This window comes from Pelodiscus sinensis, chromosome 15, assembly GCF_049634645.1.
Source record: "Pelodiscus sinensis isolate JC-2024 chromosome 15, ASM4963464v1, whole genome shotgun sequence".
NCBI lineage: Eukaryota > Metazoa > Chordata > Testudines > Trionychidae > Pelodiscus > Pelodiscus sinensis.
The window spans coordinates 8,734,866-8,752,172 of NC_134725.1; the positions used below are offsets into that span (position 1 = coordinate 8,734,866).

At 48.4% G+C, this 17,307-nt stretch overlaps 1 protein-coding gene across 3 annotated transcripts in view; it reads right to left on the reverse strand.

Moving 5' to 3' along the window:
* Positions 1 to 2,020: 2,020 nt before the first annotated feature.
* The window catches only part of CABP1 (calcium binding protein 1), a 36,337-nt gene continuing 21,050 nt past the window's right edge, over positions 2,021 to 17,307 (reverse strand). Inside the window, exons 2-7 of one of the 3 annotated variants that reach the window (XM_006114754.4) lie at positions 10,522 to 10,698; positions 5,444 to 5,474; positions 4,979 to 5,122; positions 3,521 to 3,630; positions 2,823 to 2,970; positions 2,021 to 2,158 (exon numbers count right to left, since the gene is read on the reverse strand). In XM_006114754.4, coding sequence (XP_006114816.1) covers positions 2,133 to 2,158; positions 2,823 to 2,970; positions 3,521 to 3,630; positions 4,979 to 5,122; positions 5,444 to 5,474; positions 10,522 to 10,698 — 636 coding nt within the window. In that variant the 3' untranslated portion in view covers positions 2,021 to 2,132. Of the gene's footprint in view, positions 2,159 to 2,822; positions 2,971 to 3,520; positions 3,631 to 4,978; positions 5,123 to 5,443; positions 5,475 to 5,925; positions 6,015 to 10,521; positions 10,699 to 17,307 lie in introns of those variants that run through there. The other 2 variants (XM_006114755.4, XM_075898077.1) reach the window with 2 other exon arrangements.

Here is a 17,307-nt window from a genome sequence, read left to right on the forward strand (position 1 = left end):
TCCAGCCAGAGGGGTCTGAGGTGGGGGAAGTAATGATTTGGCCCATGTCTGCAGAGATCATCTCTTCCCTCCTGCCCACCTACCGCACCTCCCTGTGGCTAGAGGCAGCTCATCCCTTCCTGCCCATACAAAGGCAGCTAATGCCTCCAAGTTGATGCTGGCCACTGACAACACAGCTGCCTCCTGTTTCCCCAGCTACAGCGCAGGCTGAAAGGAGTTATGCCCTAACAATGCCTTGTGCACCAAGGCCCAGGGATCCTGACTGCAGGGGCTTCAACGAACCCAGCCAGAGAGGTGACTTAGCAGGGGAGGTGCCTAGGGAACAGAGCAGCACCACACTGCCTGGGGGCAAGACCTAGGACAGGGGCAACATGTGAAGACCATGCTAATCCTTTGCCTGGGGAGTGCTGCGGAGCCTGCAGGGGTTGGGCCCAAACAGATTGCAAACAGCTTTCTCCCTATGGCCACTCCAGAGCCTTGCTGAGGGGTGGAGAAGCTTCCCCGTGCCAGTGTTGTGCAGGGCTTTGGCACATGTGGGGTTTGGCTCCTCCTGGCAGTGCTCTGGGGCAGAGGGATTGAGCTTTCCACAGCTGCCGGCTCAGACAGAGGCAGCAGGGGGAGGAAGGAGCCTGCCAGCCTGGCTGTTGGTGAGCTGAATGGGCTAATTTTCCATACAGTGCTTGGAGCAGAATGCACCCTGCCATGGGGGGTATGAAGGAGCAATGCGAGTAAGAGGGTGAAGGGGCACAGTGGGGAGAGAAGAGTAAGAGGGGGACCATGTGGATGGGCAGTAGAGGTAACACATAATCATCCAACACCTGCCCACACTCCCCAGCCACCCAGCAAGCAGCCAGTACTGCCTGGAAATGGGATAAGAGGAGCCTTTGATGAACTGGGATACTGGAGCCTGGAACTTCTTAAGCCTCCCCCCTCCTTCCCAGCACTTTCGGAGGAGCTGTGACTCACCTGATTCACGCTTTGTCCCCATTCCTTCCCTCCCTCCCAGATCTGGAATGCCACAAATTAGCTGTTCCTGACGTTCCAGCTCTGGAAGGGAGGGAGAGGAGCAGGGATCCGATGATTTGCGTGCTCTGAAAGTGCTGGGAGGAAGGGGGAGGAGCAGGTAAGTGCAGGCCCCAATGCATGTGAAGCACATGGGGAAGGGGGGCAGACAATGAAGCTGCGGGGCTGCAAGTGGAACCCCTGTAGGCCATGGACTGCTGTGGCCCATCCCTGCTGAACAGCCTCAGACACTGGGCCAAAGTAGTACCTGGTGTAAGTCCACTGACTTCAAGGAAGAATTTAGCCCATTAAGTCTTTGGTAGCTGGCAGTATGTGTTCCTTGTGTTGGTATTTCGCTGCCTGGGTCTAGAATGGCTGCAGGTATCACTCATGCTGAACAGCACCCAGTCATGAATCCTGTAACAAGCAGCATCTGCCTCCCCTGGTTCCAGCTCATCCCCCCAGGAATCCCAAAGTAAACTGGTTGGAGTGGGTTGGTTGGCAGATGCTCCTCTCTCCAGCCCACCCTTCACTCCCCCAGAAAGGCCAGGACTGCACATGGCTTCAATTTACACATTTATCACTTTTTTTTCCCAAACATGTATTTGTAGTTGCTCTTGGTAAACATAACCACAGGAGACATGAGAATGTACCAGGAAGGTATAAATAACTCCTGACAGACACACAGCAAACACAGACACAGTTCACCAAAGGAATCCGATAGAGTGTGACCTGCTGCAACCACCAGTCCCAGATGGCTTTGCTCTCACCCTCCAGTCCAGGAGGGTCTCTCCTTCTCTTGCTTTGCAGCAGTAGGTGGGAGAATAAAAGCAGGAGAGAAGGAGTCTAAAGTTGCAAACGTCTTGTGAAAACATTGTGGTTTGTCCTGGCTGCAGTTTCCTGCTGTCGCCAACTCTGAGGAACAGTTCCAGTTATAGGAAGTTGTGAGTCTTTCACAGTGTGGAAGGTTGCGGGGACCACTTTGGGATAAGAGAGGTGGGTCATCTTGCAGTGCCTCAAATGCATCCAGCCTATAAACCTTTGCACGGGAACATTGGGGCTAGATGCTCCACTCAGGTCCTCTTCTGCCTTCACTGAGGTGCTGGTTCCTCTTTAGATAAGTGTAGTCTTCAGCGGGACATCATCCTAACAAACTCTGCAGCCATTAACAAACAGAAAGCATAGAATCATAGACTACTAGGATTGGAAGGGACCTCGAGAGGTCATCAAGTCCAGTCCCCTGCCCCCATGGCAGGACCAAATACTGTTTAGACCATCCCTGATAGACATTTATCTAACCTACTCTTAAATATCTCCAGAGATGGGGATTCCACAACCTCCCTGGGCAATTTATTCCAATATTTGACCACCCTGACAGTTAGGAACTTTTTCTTAATGTCCAACCTAAACCTCCCTTGCTGCAGTTTAAGCCCATTGCTTCTTGTTCTATCCCCAGAGGCCAAGATGAACAAGTTTTCTCCCTCTTCCTTATGACACCCTTTTAGATACCTAAAAACGGCTACCACGTCCCCCCCCCTCAGTCTTCTCTTTTGCTAGAGGCAAATACACCAAATGCACCAACACATCCACATCTCACCTCTCGTCATCCAGCAGCACTGAGAACAACTAGAAATCCCCTCCCACACAGCTCACTGGTTTAGTTTCTTTACTGACTGTGGGGAGTTTATGCAATGAGTTACAAGAACCGATGAGCCAGGGCAGTTTATCATTTGGCACACCCGCCCTGGCAATGACCCAGCTTCTGAGCCGAAATCTGGCCTGGCCCCAGTGGAGAAGGACAATGGTGCATTCTCTCTTACCTTCAAAATCCACTCGCCCATCCCCGTTCAGGTCCACATCTCGGATGATCTCTTCAATATCCCGATGGCCCACCTGCTGCCCCAGCAACTTCTTCATGGCTTCCCGCAGCTCACTGGTGCTGATCTCTCCATCGCCGTTGGTGTCAAACTGCAGGGAGGCCATAAACCACAGCGGAAAGAGCAGTCAGCTAAAGCAGAGCCTGACCTACTTCCTTGGGTACCTGCTGTTTCCAGACTTGAATCCCACGGCTTCCTCCCAGAGTACATATATATCCAGGATGTCCCGAGTCCCCTCTTGGCTCCTTCTCCTCCCTTGGGCCTCTTCTCTCCTCCTGCTCCCTGTGCCAGCCTGTTCCCTCAGGTCCTTTTCCTCTCTGGGCAGACCCATTTGGCACATGTGGCCCATCTTCCCTCTTTGTTTTCTTTTGGGCCTTGTTTCTCTCTGTTTCTGTCTTTGTGCTCCCTTCCTTTCCAGACAAGATTTCTCTTCTTTCCTTCCCAGGGCCCCCTTTACTCACTCCTCCTCCTCCTCCCACTCGTCTTTTCTCTTTCCTGCCTTTGCTCTCCCCTTATCTCCACATTCACTATTTGAGAATGGGTCCTCACTTCTCAATGGGGGTGAGGCGGAACAGGGGACATTCACCTCTCTGAAGGGGGTAGTGCAGCATGGGTTTGAGGGGGGGGGTAAGAGTGCTCACCTCTCTGAAGGCATCACGGAGCTCCTTTACACCAATCATGTCTGCAGTTTCCGCCAAAAGCTTTGGTCCCATCAACTCCACAAAATCTTCAAAATCCACATGGCCGCCCACTAGGGACCAAGGGGAAATGTGTGGGTATGACATTAATAAGCCCTTCTGCCTCAGCCCAGCCAAGCACCCAGGGTAATACATCCATACACGCTTCCACTGGAAACCAGCCACCTATGGGAGGGTCAGGGTCTGACTCTAAAGGAGTTCAGGGAGAGGAGAAACCAAGGTGGCTTTACACCATCTTTGCACCCTCTGGATTGCGGACTGTGCTGAAAGGGTCCCAGCGCTTCTAAATTACAGCAGCCCACCCCAGGCAAGCAGCCCAGAATCCCCGCAGCACTGTGTCATGGGTTTGCTCCGAGCAGACACCACACCTCAGGGCTTGGGAGGGGGTGAGCACAGGGCAGCCCTGTGCTGGTGTTTCAGAACCAAGGGAATTCTGCTTCAGCCAATTGCATCTCCAGCATGGGCCCTATTCCACAGCAGAGGAGAAAATCTGTCCCAGAAGCTCAACACCTCCTCTGGACAAGTGCATCTCACAAACTCATTCATTTCCCTGATTATGAAGTAGCTGCCATTGGTGAAAAGTTCCTCAGATTCCTACCCTTCGGTCAGATCACCAGCTTGATCTAATTATATAGTCTCTGGCTCACATGGCAATCTGGGCCCTGGTTATCTGCTGTTTGTGATGTGTTACTCTCCCATCCCGCTTCCTCACTGGATGATTAACCCTCTCTAGCCCAGAAAGTGCAACAAAGAATGCCCCGGCAGGCACCACACTGCACTGCTGCCGACAGGTGTAAGGGCAGAGAATTGACAACAGAAGGAAAAGGCGCACATGCAGCCACATCCTATCAAAGACTTGTTTGAGAACACACTGCCCCATTATTCTGCCTGTCATGTGAGACCAGATGGACAGAGTAGCCCCTCAGCGCATCGCTACTCATCCAGAGCTATTTCCTCCAAACACTCACGCCTCAGACTGAACACCCCAGCATGCTGATGCAACATAGCACCCTCCTCACACCAAAAAACTTCCTTCCTCTCACCTCCCAGGCTCCCTCCTCTGCACACACCGCCTAGAGACCTGGCAGCAGCTGCACACTAATGTCTCACACACCCATATCAGCAGGCAACGCTGGAGCATGCACATACCAAGGGCAGTGCCATGTTGGTGTGTCTGTCTCAACACCTTCCTCTTTATCTACAAACCCAGATAGGCTGGAGACAAGTGAACTGACTGATGCCAGAAGAACCAGGCAAACAGACAGCAGAGAGGTGGGGTGACAGGCAGCCAGGAGAACAAAGGTAGAGGAAAGGAGGAACAGACGAGAGCAAAGGACTGGCAGCTAAAGCCCAAAGCATGGAGCCAGAGCATGGCAGTGGCAGGGGAGGGAGCTCACTCACAGTTCATGTTGATTTGCTGGGATAGTTCGATGAGCTCCATCTCGGTCGGCATGTAGCCCATGGTCCGCATGCAGTTTCCCAGGTCCCTGCAGTTGATAAACCCGTCCTTGTCTTTATCGAACTCCTTAAAGGCTTCTCTCAACTCTGCAGAAAGGACACTGCTGTCAGTGATGGCATTGGGCACCGTTCCCAGAACACCCTCACCAGCAGTCCAGGATGCTAGGAGGATTTCAGAGATGTTCTCCAGGAAGGGGCACGTTCCCTCTGTAGATGGTATGTGAGCTGCCCTAGTGCCGGCACGACTGCACCATTCCCTATCAGGTCTACTCCGGGAGTGGCTAGAGTGTGAACAGCCGTGAGCTCATCTACCTTGTCTTACCCCAGATTTCACCCCTCCCCTCCTTTGCAATCAGTCTGGCCCTGAGCAGAGAGAAAGGGAGACATGGAGAAGGGTCATAGCCTTACCTTCGATTTCTTCTGGCCGCAGTTCTCTGTCCTGAAAGGAGAGAACATTTTCTGTTAAACCCCGCTGTTGGATCAGGAAGCGGTGGCAGACTGCCCTTGTGAGAACAGGCCTGGGAGCACCACATGCAAGCCAGAAAGTGACAGAAGAAACAAGAAGGTGATGACATGTTTATTTCCATTTACCTGGCAAGGCTTTGGCATTGCTCCCTGTCCTATTAGGAGGGTGCCAGCAGCTGCCTGCACACTTCTCTGTGGAAACCCATCTCCATGTCATCTGCTGGCCAGGTGGCCAAATAAAAATATTGTTTCAAACCCCAGTTGCAGGGCAACACAGGCTTCTCAAAGAGACCCCAGCACTGACTCCAGATGGAGAAGCTGGCCTTGAGAGCCTCCACTGTGTGCCTGTAGCATTCCCCTACAGTGACTCTGGGTGCTACTGAGTCTGGCACTGCTGCAGTTTGGAGCTCCGTTGAAGCTCTTACCGTATTCCCTACAGCAGCTCCTGCTGGGAACATCTGAGTCTGGAAATAGCTGTGAGCTGCCCCACAACCAGCAAGCCTGTGGCGATTGCTGCGGGGACGGAAAGCAGCCATGAACTCTCCAATTCTATTCCCTATAGCCACTCCTGCAGGGAGGGACTGGAACTGTAGAAGCAGTGAGCTCACCCCAGATACAAACATTTCAAAGCCGGGTATGTAGGCTGAGAAACAAAATATACAGTAGCAAGGTCATTTACAAACAAAACAGGACAAGGATTCACCATGATCAGGAAACACTGCAACTTCAAACATCCAATTTGTGGGGGGGGGGGGGTTTCGGAGAGGGGAGGGATGCAAAAGAGTATAGGAAAGCTCCAGAGACTGCACCAAGAGGAAGAAAAATTGAGCATGAAAATGCACTGCTTTCTGGTTACTAAAAACCCCTTCTAACTCCACTTATGGCTCCCAGGCAAATCCAGAATATCTGAGAATTTGGAAACAGACAAAATTTCCCTTCTTGTCTGAGTTCTGGCTTCTCCCCTCATCTCTCAGGGGTCTGCAGCTTCACCACAGGTCCCTGGAGACTCTGCCCTTGATCTGTTTCATAAGGATGAGCTCTTTGCTAATTAACCGCAGGCTTCTGTGTTAACTCTAGTGGCGGCTGCCCGGAGAATACAGCAAACTAGGACACACACTCATTTACATCTGTGCAAAAAGGGGCTGTGCCAGAGAAGCAATCAGTTTGCCATTCATAACCTTCCCAGAGGCATCTCTGTGCTGCATGAAACTTTCAGAGTGCCTGGCTCTGCAGTTTCATCCTCCACAGATCTGATATTTTCAAACATGTCATCCCATTTCTTCTGCTTTCATAGACACTGATTCACACACTTTAAAGCAGGCACAGGAGGCCTTCCTCTCAGTGGTATTGTATTATGGAGACATAAGATGAATAACACAGTACTTAATGTGTGCCAGGGTTTGCCAGGGCTGAGCCTTGGCACTTCTCGGCATGGCTGTCCATAGCCCCAGCACCTCTGGCCCTATTGTGCTAGTGATGAAAGTAAAAACATTTCCGGAGCCCCGGCATCTCTTTCATTACAAGTCAAACTCTTTTTGCATATCTCCAGCCCAGAGTCTCCAAGCTTGTTATGAACATCAATAGCCCAGGAGTCATTCTTGAGCACCACCAGTCTAATCAGAACTGTTTGAAATACAAAGGTATCTTCACCAACTCCATTTTACTGAATAGTAAATTGAGCCATGCAAGATTACTCCCTGCATCTGTAGCAGCATTTGGCTGAGAACACAGGTCTCCTGTCATCTAGGCCCATGATGCAACCACAAGGACAGGTTCTAGCACAGTAGGTACCTGACTCCCCATTTTAGCCAGTATTATTAACACACCAACATGTCCATGAGAAAGCCTCAAGACTTTTTCAACTTGACCTCTATTTTTGCACACAGAGGCATTTGCATGTGCAGGGATGGGCACACTTCTTTGTGGGTGTGTCTAGACTACATGCCTCCTTCGACGGAGGCATGTAGATTAGCCAGATCGGAAGAGGGAAATGAAGCCGCGATTAAAATAATCGCGGCTTCATTTAAATTTAAATGGCTGCCCCGATCTGCCGATCAGCTGTTTGTCGGCAGATCGGGGGAGTCTGGACGCGATGCCCCGACAAAGAAGCCTTTCTTCATCGACACAGGTAAACCTGGTTTCACGAGGCTTACCTGTGTCGATGAAGAAAGGCTTCTTTGTCGGGGCATCGCGTCCAGACTCCCCCGATCTGCCGACAAACAGCTGATCGGCAGATCGGGGCAGCCATTTAAATTTAAATGAAGCCGCGATTATTTTAATCGCGGCTTCATTTCCCTCTTCCGATCTGGCTAATCTACATGCCTCCGTCGAAGGAGGCATGTAGTCTAGACACACCCTGTGTGTGTGCAGATTCTATCGTTGGAGAGAGCCAACAACTACGTGTGCAAAAGAAGAGGCTACACCAGATCCCTGGGAAAATCTAGCCCAAGCTGTACCTGGTGTCAGGAGATTTTCTGTTTGAAAGTCCAAGGAAGGAGCCCTTAAAAATGATTTACTAGAGAAACATCTGCTTAAGAAGAAATAACCTGAATCATTATGAAGCTTTCTGAAGAAACCATATGGCAAAAGCGATACATATACCTGTTCAAAGTACTCAGGTCCTAGGAATGCACTAAAGGAATGCAACCCTCCATCATAAAGAACTTTCTTGCATTCATTTATTTCTGTCCTATGCACACTAAATCCTACTGGTTTAAAGAGCCAGTGAGGAAAACAGCTGTTTATAAATACATTCACTCTGAACGGGGCTGTTGTCAGAGCTCCTCTCTCTGGAGCCTCTTTGGACATTATGAATTTACAGGCTCTGAACATGGTGGATATAATCACCTGCAAGCTATTGACATTGTAAATGGAATTTGGATCCAGTTCTTTATCTAAGCACGTGATTTTGTAGATGTTTGTGCCAGTATATATACGTGTGTGTGCACTCACTGTCTTTGTGTGTTTTAATGTACTGACTAATGGTGCATCTACACAGCAGTGTTATTTTGGAATAACTGACGTTATTTTGAATTAAAACAATGAGCAGCTACACGGCAAGCCATTATTTCAAAATAAAGTCAAGATGGAAGACTTCTTCTTCTGACCCCTGTAATCCACATTTCACGAGGAGTAAAGGAAGTCGAAAGAAGCTCCAAAAGCTGAATTAAGCTATTTTGACTTCCGCTATGCAATTGACATAGCTCAAGTTGCATATCTTAATTCGACTTTTGCCCTGCAGTATAGAAGCGCCCTAAGGGAATATGAGATTGTCTGCTAGTGATTAGGGACAGCAGAGGATAAAAACTTAACAGTGAGCAACAACTAATGGAGACTTGTTTTCCTCTCAAGTGGAAGGGGACTAGGTTTTGGAACTAAAAGTCCTTGATTCTATTCCAGCTATGGAACAAGTGTGTCTTTACATGTGAGTGTACAGAACAGAGATTTTATGCAGGGATTCTGGACAAATGGATTTTAACTGCCATGAATCTCAGACATTGAGAATGAGCTTGGTTTGACTGGAGATGCATGTAATGTACTGGATGAGTGTATGCAAGTGTGTACAACCAGGGGTGTCCAAACTTTTTTCAAAGAGGGCCAGATTTGATGAAGTGAACATGCGTGAGGGCCGACCATTTTGCCTGATGTTCTTTGAACCATTAAAATTAAATGCAAATTAACTATTTTATGCAAAGGTTATTGCAAACGGCATACTTTTCATTTTGTCACATGGATGACAAATCTAAACAGGTGTTAAATCATATCTGAAGGCCAGATGAAAAAAAAAATCCAGAAAGCTGAAATATATGTCAGGAACATTGTAAAGTACATTACATATTATTGGTAATAAAGGTTGTCTGTCAACTTTTAAGTTCAAAAAATATGAACAGGAACATAACACCAAGTATACATGTTGTGTCCAAATATATTTATAACTGATTTAGACCAACTGACATTAACTGAGATTTTACAATGTATTCATCTCAATACATATGGATTCGTTGGGGGCCATAAAAGATAGATATTGCCAAATTACCTGTGGGGCCGTATTAAACCAGAACACGGGCCGCAATTGGCCCGCGGGCCGGACTTTGGACATGCCTGGTGTACAACTAATCATCAATAGGAATATATGTGTGTTAATAATATGGTGTCAGTGTAAATGTGTTTAAGTGTATTTTAGAACAGATATTAAATGCTGGTGTTTAGGGATATGTGCTTTATGTTCCTGTGAATGTACAGTTTGTAAGCACATCTCTGTACATTTGACATGTCTGTGTGTGTATATTAGTGCATATTTTTAAGGTTTCAGGAATGGCTGTGTATGTATGCATATATGTGCTTGGATGGATGGAAATATCAATATGGGGAGTGCTGTATATTACTGAGTGTATTATATACACTGTATATTAATGAGTGTACCTGTTTGTGCATTGATATTTGCAAGTAGCTGTTTTGGGGTTTGCATGTATGTGTTCTCCTGTGCAAACATGAGAGAGTGCATGGGTGTGTGTCTGAGTGCGAGCTTGTGTGTCAGTGGTATGCATTTCAGGGCATACTTGAGTGTGCTTACTCACCTCTGTGTATTAATGGGCCCCATTTTCAAATGTGGGTGCCTTGGTAGCCATTTAGGCCCTATGTAGTAATCTGAGCCTCCCTATATGGGATTTGGATGACTCACGGGAGTGTCATATTAGAACATTGGACTCCACAGGAATATCTGAGTCTGTGTGAATGTGAGAGTGCTTCATTGCGCACTGATTTGTCCATTTGTACGCGTATTTCTACAATGTCTACTACCTAGGTACCACAGTATCGCTGCCCATCTTCCACTTCACATGCCTAAACACGGAGGTGAATCTGTAAATCTGCATTTGAATATCTGAGGCTGTACATTTGTGACCTCTGGGTAGGGGATCTCAGAGTCCCATGTAAGTAAGCACATGTGTGACAACACATTTGCAGCAACGTGGGCACTGTGTTTTGTATAGTTCTTGCCCAGCAGGGTGTAACTTACGTACAGGCTGCCTGTTTTCTGCGAAGCCCTTCCTCAGGAAGATGCATGCTGGCCCCAGCAGGTTGTGCATGACGGCGCAGTTCTGGGCCAGCACCATGAGTGGACCTTGGAACTCGCAGGCTGACGGCCCCTCCTCACTCGTCTGGACAGCCTTATAGCACGTCTTCTCCTCATGACGGATCTTCCCAGTCAATCAGCAGCAAGTAAACAATACAACAGAGGAAGTTACCCCCTCATGTCTCTCAGTCGTTGAGCTGATGTTTTATTGGGCTGCCTGATAGAGAAATTAATGCTAGATTTCCTTCATCTCACCATGCTGGGTCCCTCCCACCAGTCTGTTACAGGTTTGTATAGAAGCCGTAGATACAGGAATTCATTGTCAATCACTGATAGAAATCCAGCCAATCAGGGAGTTTTTACTTGGAAAAGACACCAGACTCGCTCAAAGACCTCATGCCTCCAACTACAGATGAAAGGGCCAAGCTAAAAACAAGCATCTCCCATCCCTCCCGTCTCCAGCCCCAGAGTGAATGATCTCATGTGTGGCCTGCAACGGAATAGCACCACCAGCCATAACATTCTGGCTACGTCTACCTTGGCAAGATTTTGTGCAAATACTCTTTAACACAAGAGATTTTGCGTTAGAGTATTTGCGCAAGAGAGTGTCTACACTGGCATGTGCCTTTGCGCAAGAGTTGTGCTTTTGTACAAGATCATCCGTGCCAGTGTAGACGCTGTCTTGCGCAAGAAAGCTCTAATGGCCATTTTAGCCATCGGGCTTTCTTGCGCAAGAAATTAATGCTGCGTGTCTACACTGGCCTCTTGCGCAACAATAGTTGCGCAAGAGGGCTTATTCCTGAGCAGGAGCATCACAGTTCTTGTGCAAGAAGCCCTGATTTCATACAGTAGAACGTCAGTGTTCTTGTGCAAGAACTCACCACCAGTGTGGACAGGCAGCATGTTTTTACGAAAAAGCGGCTGCTTTGGCACAAGATCGCACCAATCTAGACACAACCTCTGTGTGGCTGGTGGTGCTATTCCCTTGCAGTCCACACATGAAGGAGATTGCTGAGAGAGAAACTTCCATGAACAGGAGCTGCACAGAGAAACCAAATTTGGCTTCAAGTCACTTTCAATCAACACAGTTCTACTGGTCAGTATAATAGCTGTACCAAGGCCATTCTAATGCCATCAGAAGGCCATTTACAGTGTTAAGGAGCTGGGTTCAAGACAATTACAAACCTAATTTGTTAAAATAATTGACTGAGACTATGAGAATGTAGTCTATTCTGGTCACTTAGGTGCATCTACACTGCACTGTAACTTGAAATAAGATATGCAATTTGAGCTACGTAAATTGTGTATCTTATTTCGATGCTATCACAAAATAGTGTATTTTATCATTTGGTGCTGTCTACACTGTGCCAAATTTTGAAATAAAGCACTATTCCAAAACCTCCCTTACTCCTTATGGAATGACATTTACAGGGATGTCAGAATAGTGAGCCCGAAATAATGGGCTTGCTGTGAAGACGTGAGATAGCTATTTTAGGATACTCCGGTATCCCAAAATAGCATTGCAATGTAGATGTAGCCTTACAGTCCCCAAGTCCCTTTCCAACAGTCTTGTCTGCTCTGCATTTGCACAGACCATTCTCAAGCAGTCCACACACTCCCACCAGCTGGGGTTCTAGAATAGAATCCGAGGTTGGAGCTCCAGGCTTCCCTTATATAGAAATGTCTCACCCTGGTATTCCCATGCAGCTATAAAAAGCCAGCACTACCCACAGAACCTTTGGTTTTATGCAATAAACATTAACAATCATATTTCTGCTTCAGGAATGAGCTCCTGCTTGTCATGGTGGCATTCCCAGAATTCATCAGGGCTACCATGGTCTCTCTATATTGGCTCATCCTTTAAAATAAAGCATGAACTTCTTCCTTTCAGGGCTAAGCAGCAGGCCACCTGCACTCCCCGCTCACACTTGCTCACAGTCATTGTAGCTATTTGCTGCGTCTGCCATATGTTACTGCACCACACACATGCTTTGTAGTTGACATTTTTAAACACAGTCTCGAGACAATCTGCTCATGTATAATCTCACATGACTATCCAGCAAAGCACCAAAAACAATATAACGCAAAAAGAAATGCACAAAAGAGGGCAGCTAGCAGAACAGGTTTTTAACTTCATTCACAGCAGGGAAGGAAACCCTTCCCCTGATTATACATGGCAGATGGGAAAGATATCCTTGCAGCTATCACAGACTAACATCAGCCCACACCTGGCACATCACGCACGCAGCTATTTGTCATGGCATTTGTGTGACAGCCACGTAAACATTTGCCACTTTGGCACAACATATTTTGCAAGTCAGCAGTTTTATTTCCCAGAGCCTTTTTCAAAATATAATAGAAGAGATTGAAAATATACCTTTCAGGGCAAATCTGTCAGAGGGGTAATTCCACTGAAGCCAAATGAAAGGTGAAAGGTTCCAAAGCTTATTCCTAATCCCATTGTGAGCCACCTGGTCCCCCGAGCTTTTTATGAAGTGAGTGGGGTTCCACCAAGGATAAGATTAGGGCAGAAATCACAAGCCTGAGGAGAGAATTGCCAGGGATGCAGAACAGACTGATCCACAGAACTGTAGCTAGTGCTGGAAAAGGGAATCTCTCTCCTAGTGTGACACCATGTGAATCTCCCCTCCATCCTTGTCTGCTAGTGACCAGGGTCATTTAGAGGGCTCATCAAGATCTGCCCTACAAAGAACCAATAGCTGCTGCTGTCCATTTTGCACTCCTCCTTCCCAAAGCAGTGCTGCAAAGTCTCCCTTCCTTCGTGTACCCCATAAACACACCCAGCCAAAGCAGAGGAGACCTAGGCAAAATGAGGCCAGATACCCGCTAGTGGCTGGCTCAGGAACATGCAGACCTGAGTGCTGATACCAGCAAGGTAGCAGAGTGGAAGGGTCTAGCCCAGTGGTTCCCAAACTTTTCAGCATCACGCTCCCTTTTTGATTTTTGAAAAACTCTCACGCCCCCCCCCCCCCCCAGCAAAACTTGTTGAGCCAAAAAAAAAAAAAAAAAAAAGGAACTGACCGAAACTTGATGGGGGAGAACTGGGTTGCCTCGCACCCCCCCTGGAATTTCTTCATGGCTCCCAGTTTGGGAACCCATGCTCTAGCCCTTCTTCCCTCCCCTCCCCAATAAAAAGGCCACAGCTGTTTCTGGGATGGTACTAGCGCTTGGCCAGGTTTGGCCAGACTCCTGCTGAGTGCCTGGGAGGGCGAAGCTTTCCATTTAGCCACTGTAGAGACAGAAGTAGAGCAGGCTTCCCCGCGTCCCCCTGCCAGGGTGCTTCTGCAGGCCAGTACGCAGGAATTGTGGTGGTGTGGGGGCTTTTTTTCCCTAAATGTGGACTGCAATTTTTTTTTTTAAATATAAAGGAGTTCAAAATAGTCATGCAATGAGTGTGCATAAAAGAGATTAATGGAAAATTTGAGCAGGACCCCTGACTGGTATTTTGTTATAAACATACTGAACATTTGTACAGTAATACATGTTTTATAGTAATTACCTTCTGGGATCATAGCGGGCAGTGTGGCCGCCATGGTGCCCCGCTCTCTCATCTGGCTGCCTGCTGCTGCCCTCACTGCTTGGCGAGGCCAGCGCCCGGTGAGTGCAGGCAGGGCTTCCAGCCAGCGGGGCCCGGGCCGCTCCTCACAGGTGGGAGGTGCTGTTCCCTCAGCCCTGCTGCCCCGCCACCAGCCCCGCCCACCCTTCCCCCCACAACACAGCACTCTCCCTTCCCCTAACAGAGCCCCCTCACGCTTATTTGGTGGGTCATGGGGGATGCGTCGCACCCTTCGCACTCCCCTTGCGTCCGGGACACAGCCTGTCTGAGGGTCGCTCTGAAGTGCTCAGATTTATCCCATGTACACCCAGACACCTCCTCTGAGACTACCAATTAGTGTAACGGCAGCAGTGTTTGCCGCAGTGCAGACAGGGGGCACTAAATAAAGGGCTATCCACAAGAGACTGGACGGGACTAAATTTTGATCGCTATCCACCAGCGGCGGCGGTGAACCAGAGGTGAAAAGGTTGATATACTGTTCCCAAACCACATATCTCTCAGCCATCCTGTCCCTCAATTTATTCTGAACTTTCTGTCCTGTCTGCCAGAGATCAAAGGAAACCCATTCCCTGCTCTCTCACGACACTTCACATCCAACATTTCCAGGGCTGCCTCCTCATAGGGCTGCCAATTCTCCTGACCAGACAGTCCGGAGGCCATTTACAGCAACTGTGTCTGGTCCATCCAGTCAGGAAAACTGACAGTCCTACAAGTCTCTGTCTACGTGGAGACCCTCTCTCCTATACACACAACCTCTCATGCTGCCTCCACACTAGAGTGCTGGGTGCACTGCAGTGAGAGATGCTGCCCGGGGAGAGTTTGGATGGCAGATGATTATCTGTCACCATGGCTCTGCTTGCCCCCTCGCCTCAATTTGAAACAATGCCCAAGGTGTTCAAAAAAGGGCAGGAGGCCTCATCTCTGTCATGCAAAATCCATCCTTCCACTCCCCCGGGGAGGTTCATTGAAAGCAAGAGGCCTCCAGGTTCCTCACTGTTCTCCTAGTCACAGTAAAGTCTCTGTGTCCACTCGACTGGCTGTGTACGGATGGAGCAAATGGAGGGGACCAGCAAGAAAAGGGCCCTGCTTGATCTCGTTCTAGGAAGGGTCTGATTCTGCAAGGTACTCAGTGACTCTAAGCAGCAGTGAGGTCAACAGCAATAGGAGACTCAGCACCTCACAGTACTGGGCTCTAAGGCCCTAGCAGCAGGGCCAAAGTGGTGCTTGCAGGATTCTATAATGGGGCCTGTGAGCATCTGCCTCTTTAACTCCCCCCTTCCCCCATTCCTCGGTTTTGGAACTATGTGCCGAATGCGTCACTTTAAAATGGCTGTTTGGAATGAGGGATTAAATGCAATGAAGACAGGGCCTCGACGGGCTACCTGATCAAGAGCAATGATCTGTGTTGACCGTAGCCGCCAGGGCGTGTTTCATGCTGGGCCCTGTATTCTCTACAAGCTGCATCTCCCCATGGGAGACCAGCGCAGGTACCCTCTGTTCCATTGTCAGGGGTATGGGAGGCAGGCTGTAAATCGCCAGAACAGCCCTTGGAGCTGTGCAAGGGTTAGGCTCCTCCAGCTGGCTGCATCCCAAGTGCTTCTCTTGCTTCTTCCCCAGTGTCACTCTGACCGAAAGGGAGAGCTCAGCACTGTCTAGCTGCTTTGGAATGAATTGCCTCATTTCACTCCTCATAAACCAGCTGGGCCTGCCGGGGGAAGGGGGCTCCCTCCCACACAGCAGTCTCCAAGTTTAACTTACATTTGTGCCTTGATAGTGGTAGCTGAGCTTACAGCAGGGAGCTGCCTCACAGCAGTGACAAACCCAAAGCCAGGAAAATGTCACTGCTAGTAAGGCCCCCATGCCATGCCATGAACTCCCCATGGGCAGGGCCATGTCATGGGTGTCACAAGGAGGAAGGAGAAAATTTGTTCCTCTTGGTTTCTGAGGACAGGACAAGGAGTAATGGGCTTAAAGTGCAGCAGGGGAGGTTTAGATTGGACATTAGGAAAAAATTCCTAACTGTCAGGGTGGTCAAATATTGGAATAAATTGCCAAGGGAGGTGGTGGAATCTCCCTCTCTGGAGATATTTAAGAACAGTTTAGATAGACATCTGTCAGGGATGGTGTAGGTGGAGCTTGGTCCTGCCTTGAGGGCAGGGGGCTGGACTAGATGACCTCTCGAGGTCCCTTCCAGTCCTATTATTCTATGATTCTATGATTCTATGGCTGGGGAGGCCTCCACACCTTTAATGTCCTTGTGAGAGGGCAGGTAACTCAGTGCTTCCATAGTGATAGAAATGTAGCCGTGTTAGTCTGGGGTAGCTGAAGCAAAATGCAGGACAATGTAGCACTTTAAAGACTAACAAGATGGTTTATTAGGTGATGAGCTTTCGTGGGCCAGACCCACTTCCTCAGATCAAATAGTGGAAGAAAATAGTCACAACCATATATACCAAAGGATACAATTAAAAAAATGAACAAATATGAAAAGGACAAATCACATTGCGGAACAGGAGGGAGATGCAGGGGGGGGAGGGAAGGAAGGAAGGTAAGTGTCTGTGAATTGATGATATTAGAGGTAGGGAGAGTGGGATGTTTGTGAGTTAATGGTATTAGAGGTGATAATTGGGGAAACTATCTTGGTAATGGGTGAGATAGTTCAAGTGTTTGTTCATTCCTTTTTGGAGAGTGTCGAATTTTAACATGAATGACACTTCAGAGGATTCCCTTTCAAGTGCAGATGTAAAAGGTCTTTGTAGCAGAATGCAGGTGGTTAAGTCATTGAGAGAGTGTCCTTTCTGGTTAAAATGGCAAGAAACTGTTTTTTCTTTGTGATCTTGTCTGATATCTGTTTTGTGGGCATTAATCCTTTGGTGAAGTGTCTGAGATGTTTGTCCAATGTACATAGCAGACGGACACTTTCGGCACATGATAGCATAGATTATATTTCTGGATGCGCAGGAATATGTGTTCTTGATCTTATAATGCCATGAGCATCCTCACCAGCTGTGCCACTTCACAGCCAGAGAGGCCACTGCTGTGAGCTCTTTCATAAGAGCCAGACCAAAAGTCCCTCTCCTAAGTGGCCAATGCCAGATAAGGGAACAGTGACAGATAATCATCAAGTGATTCCCTCTCCTGTCATCCATCCACTCC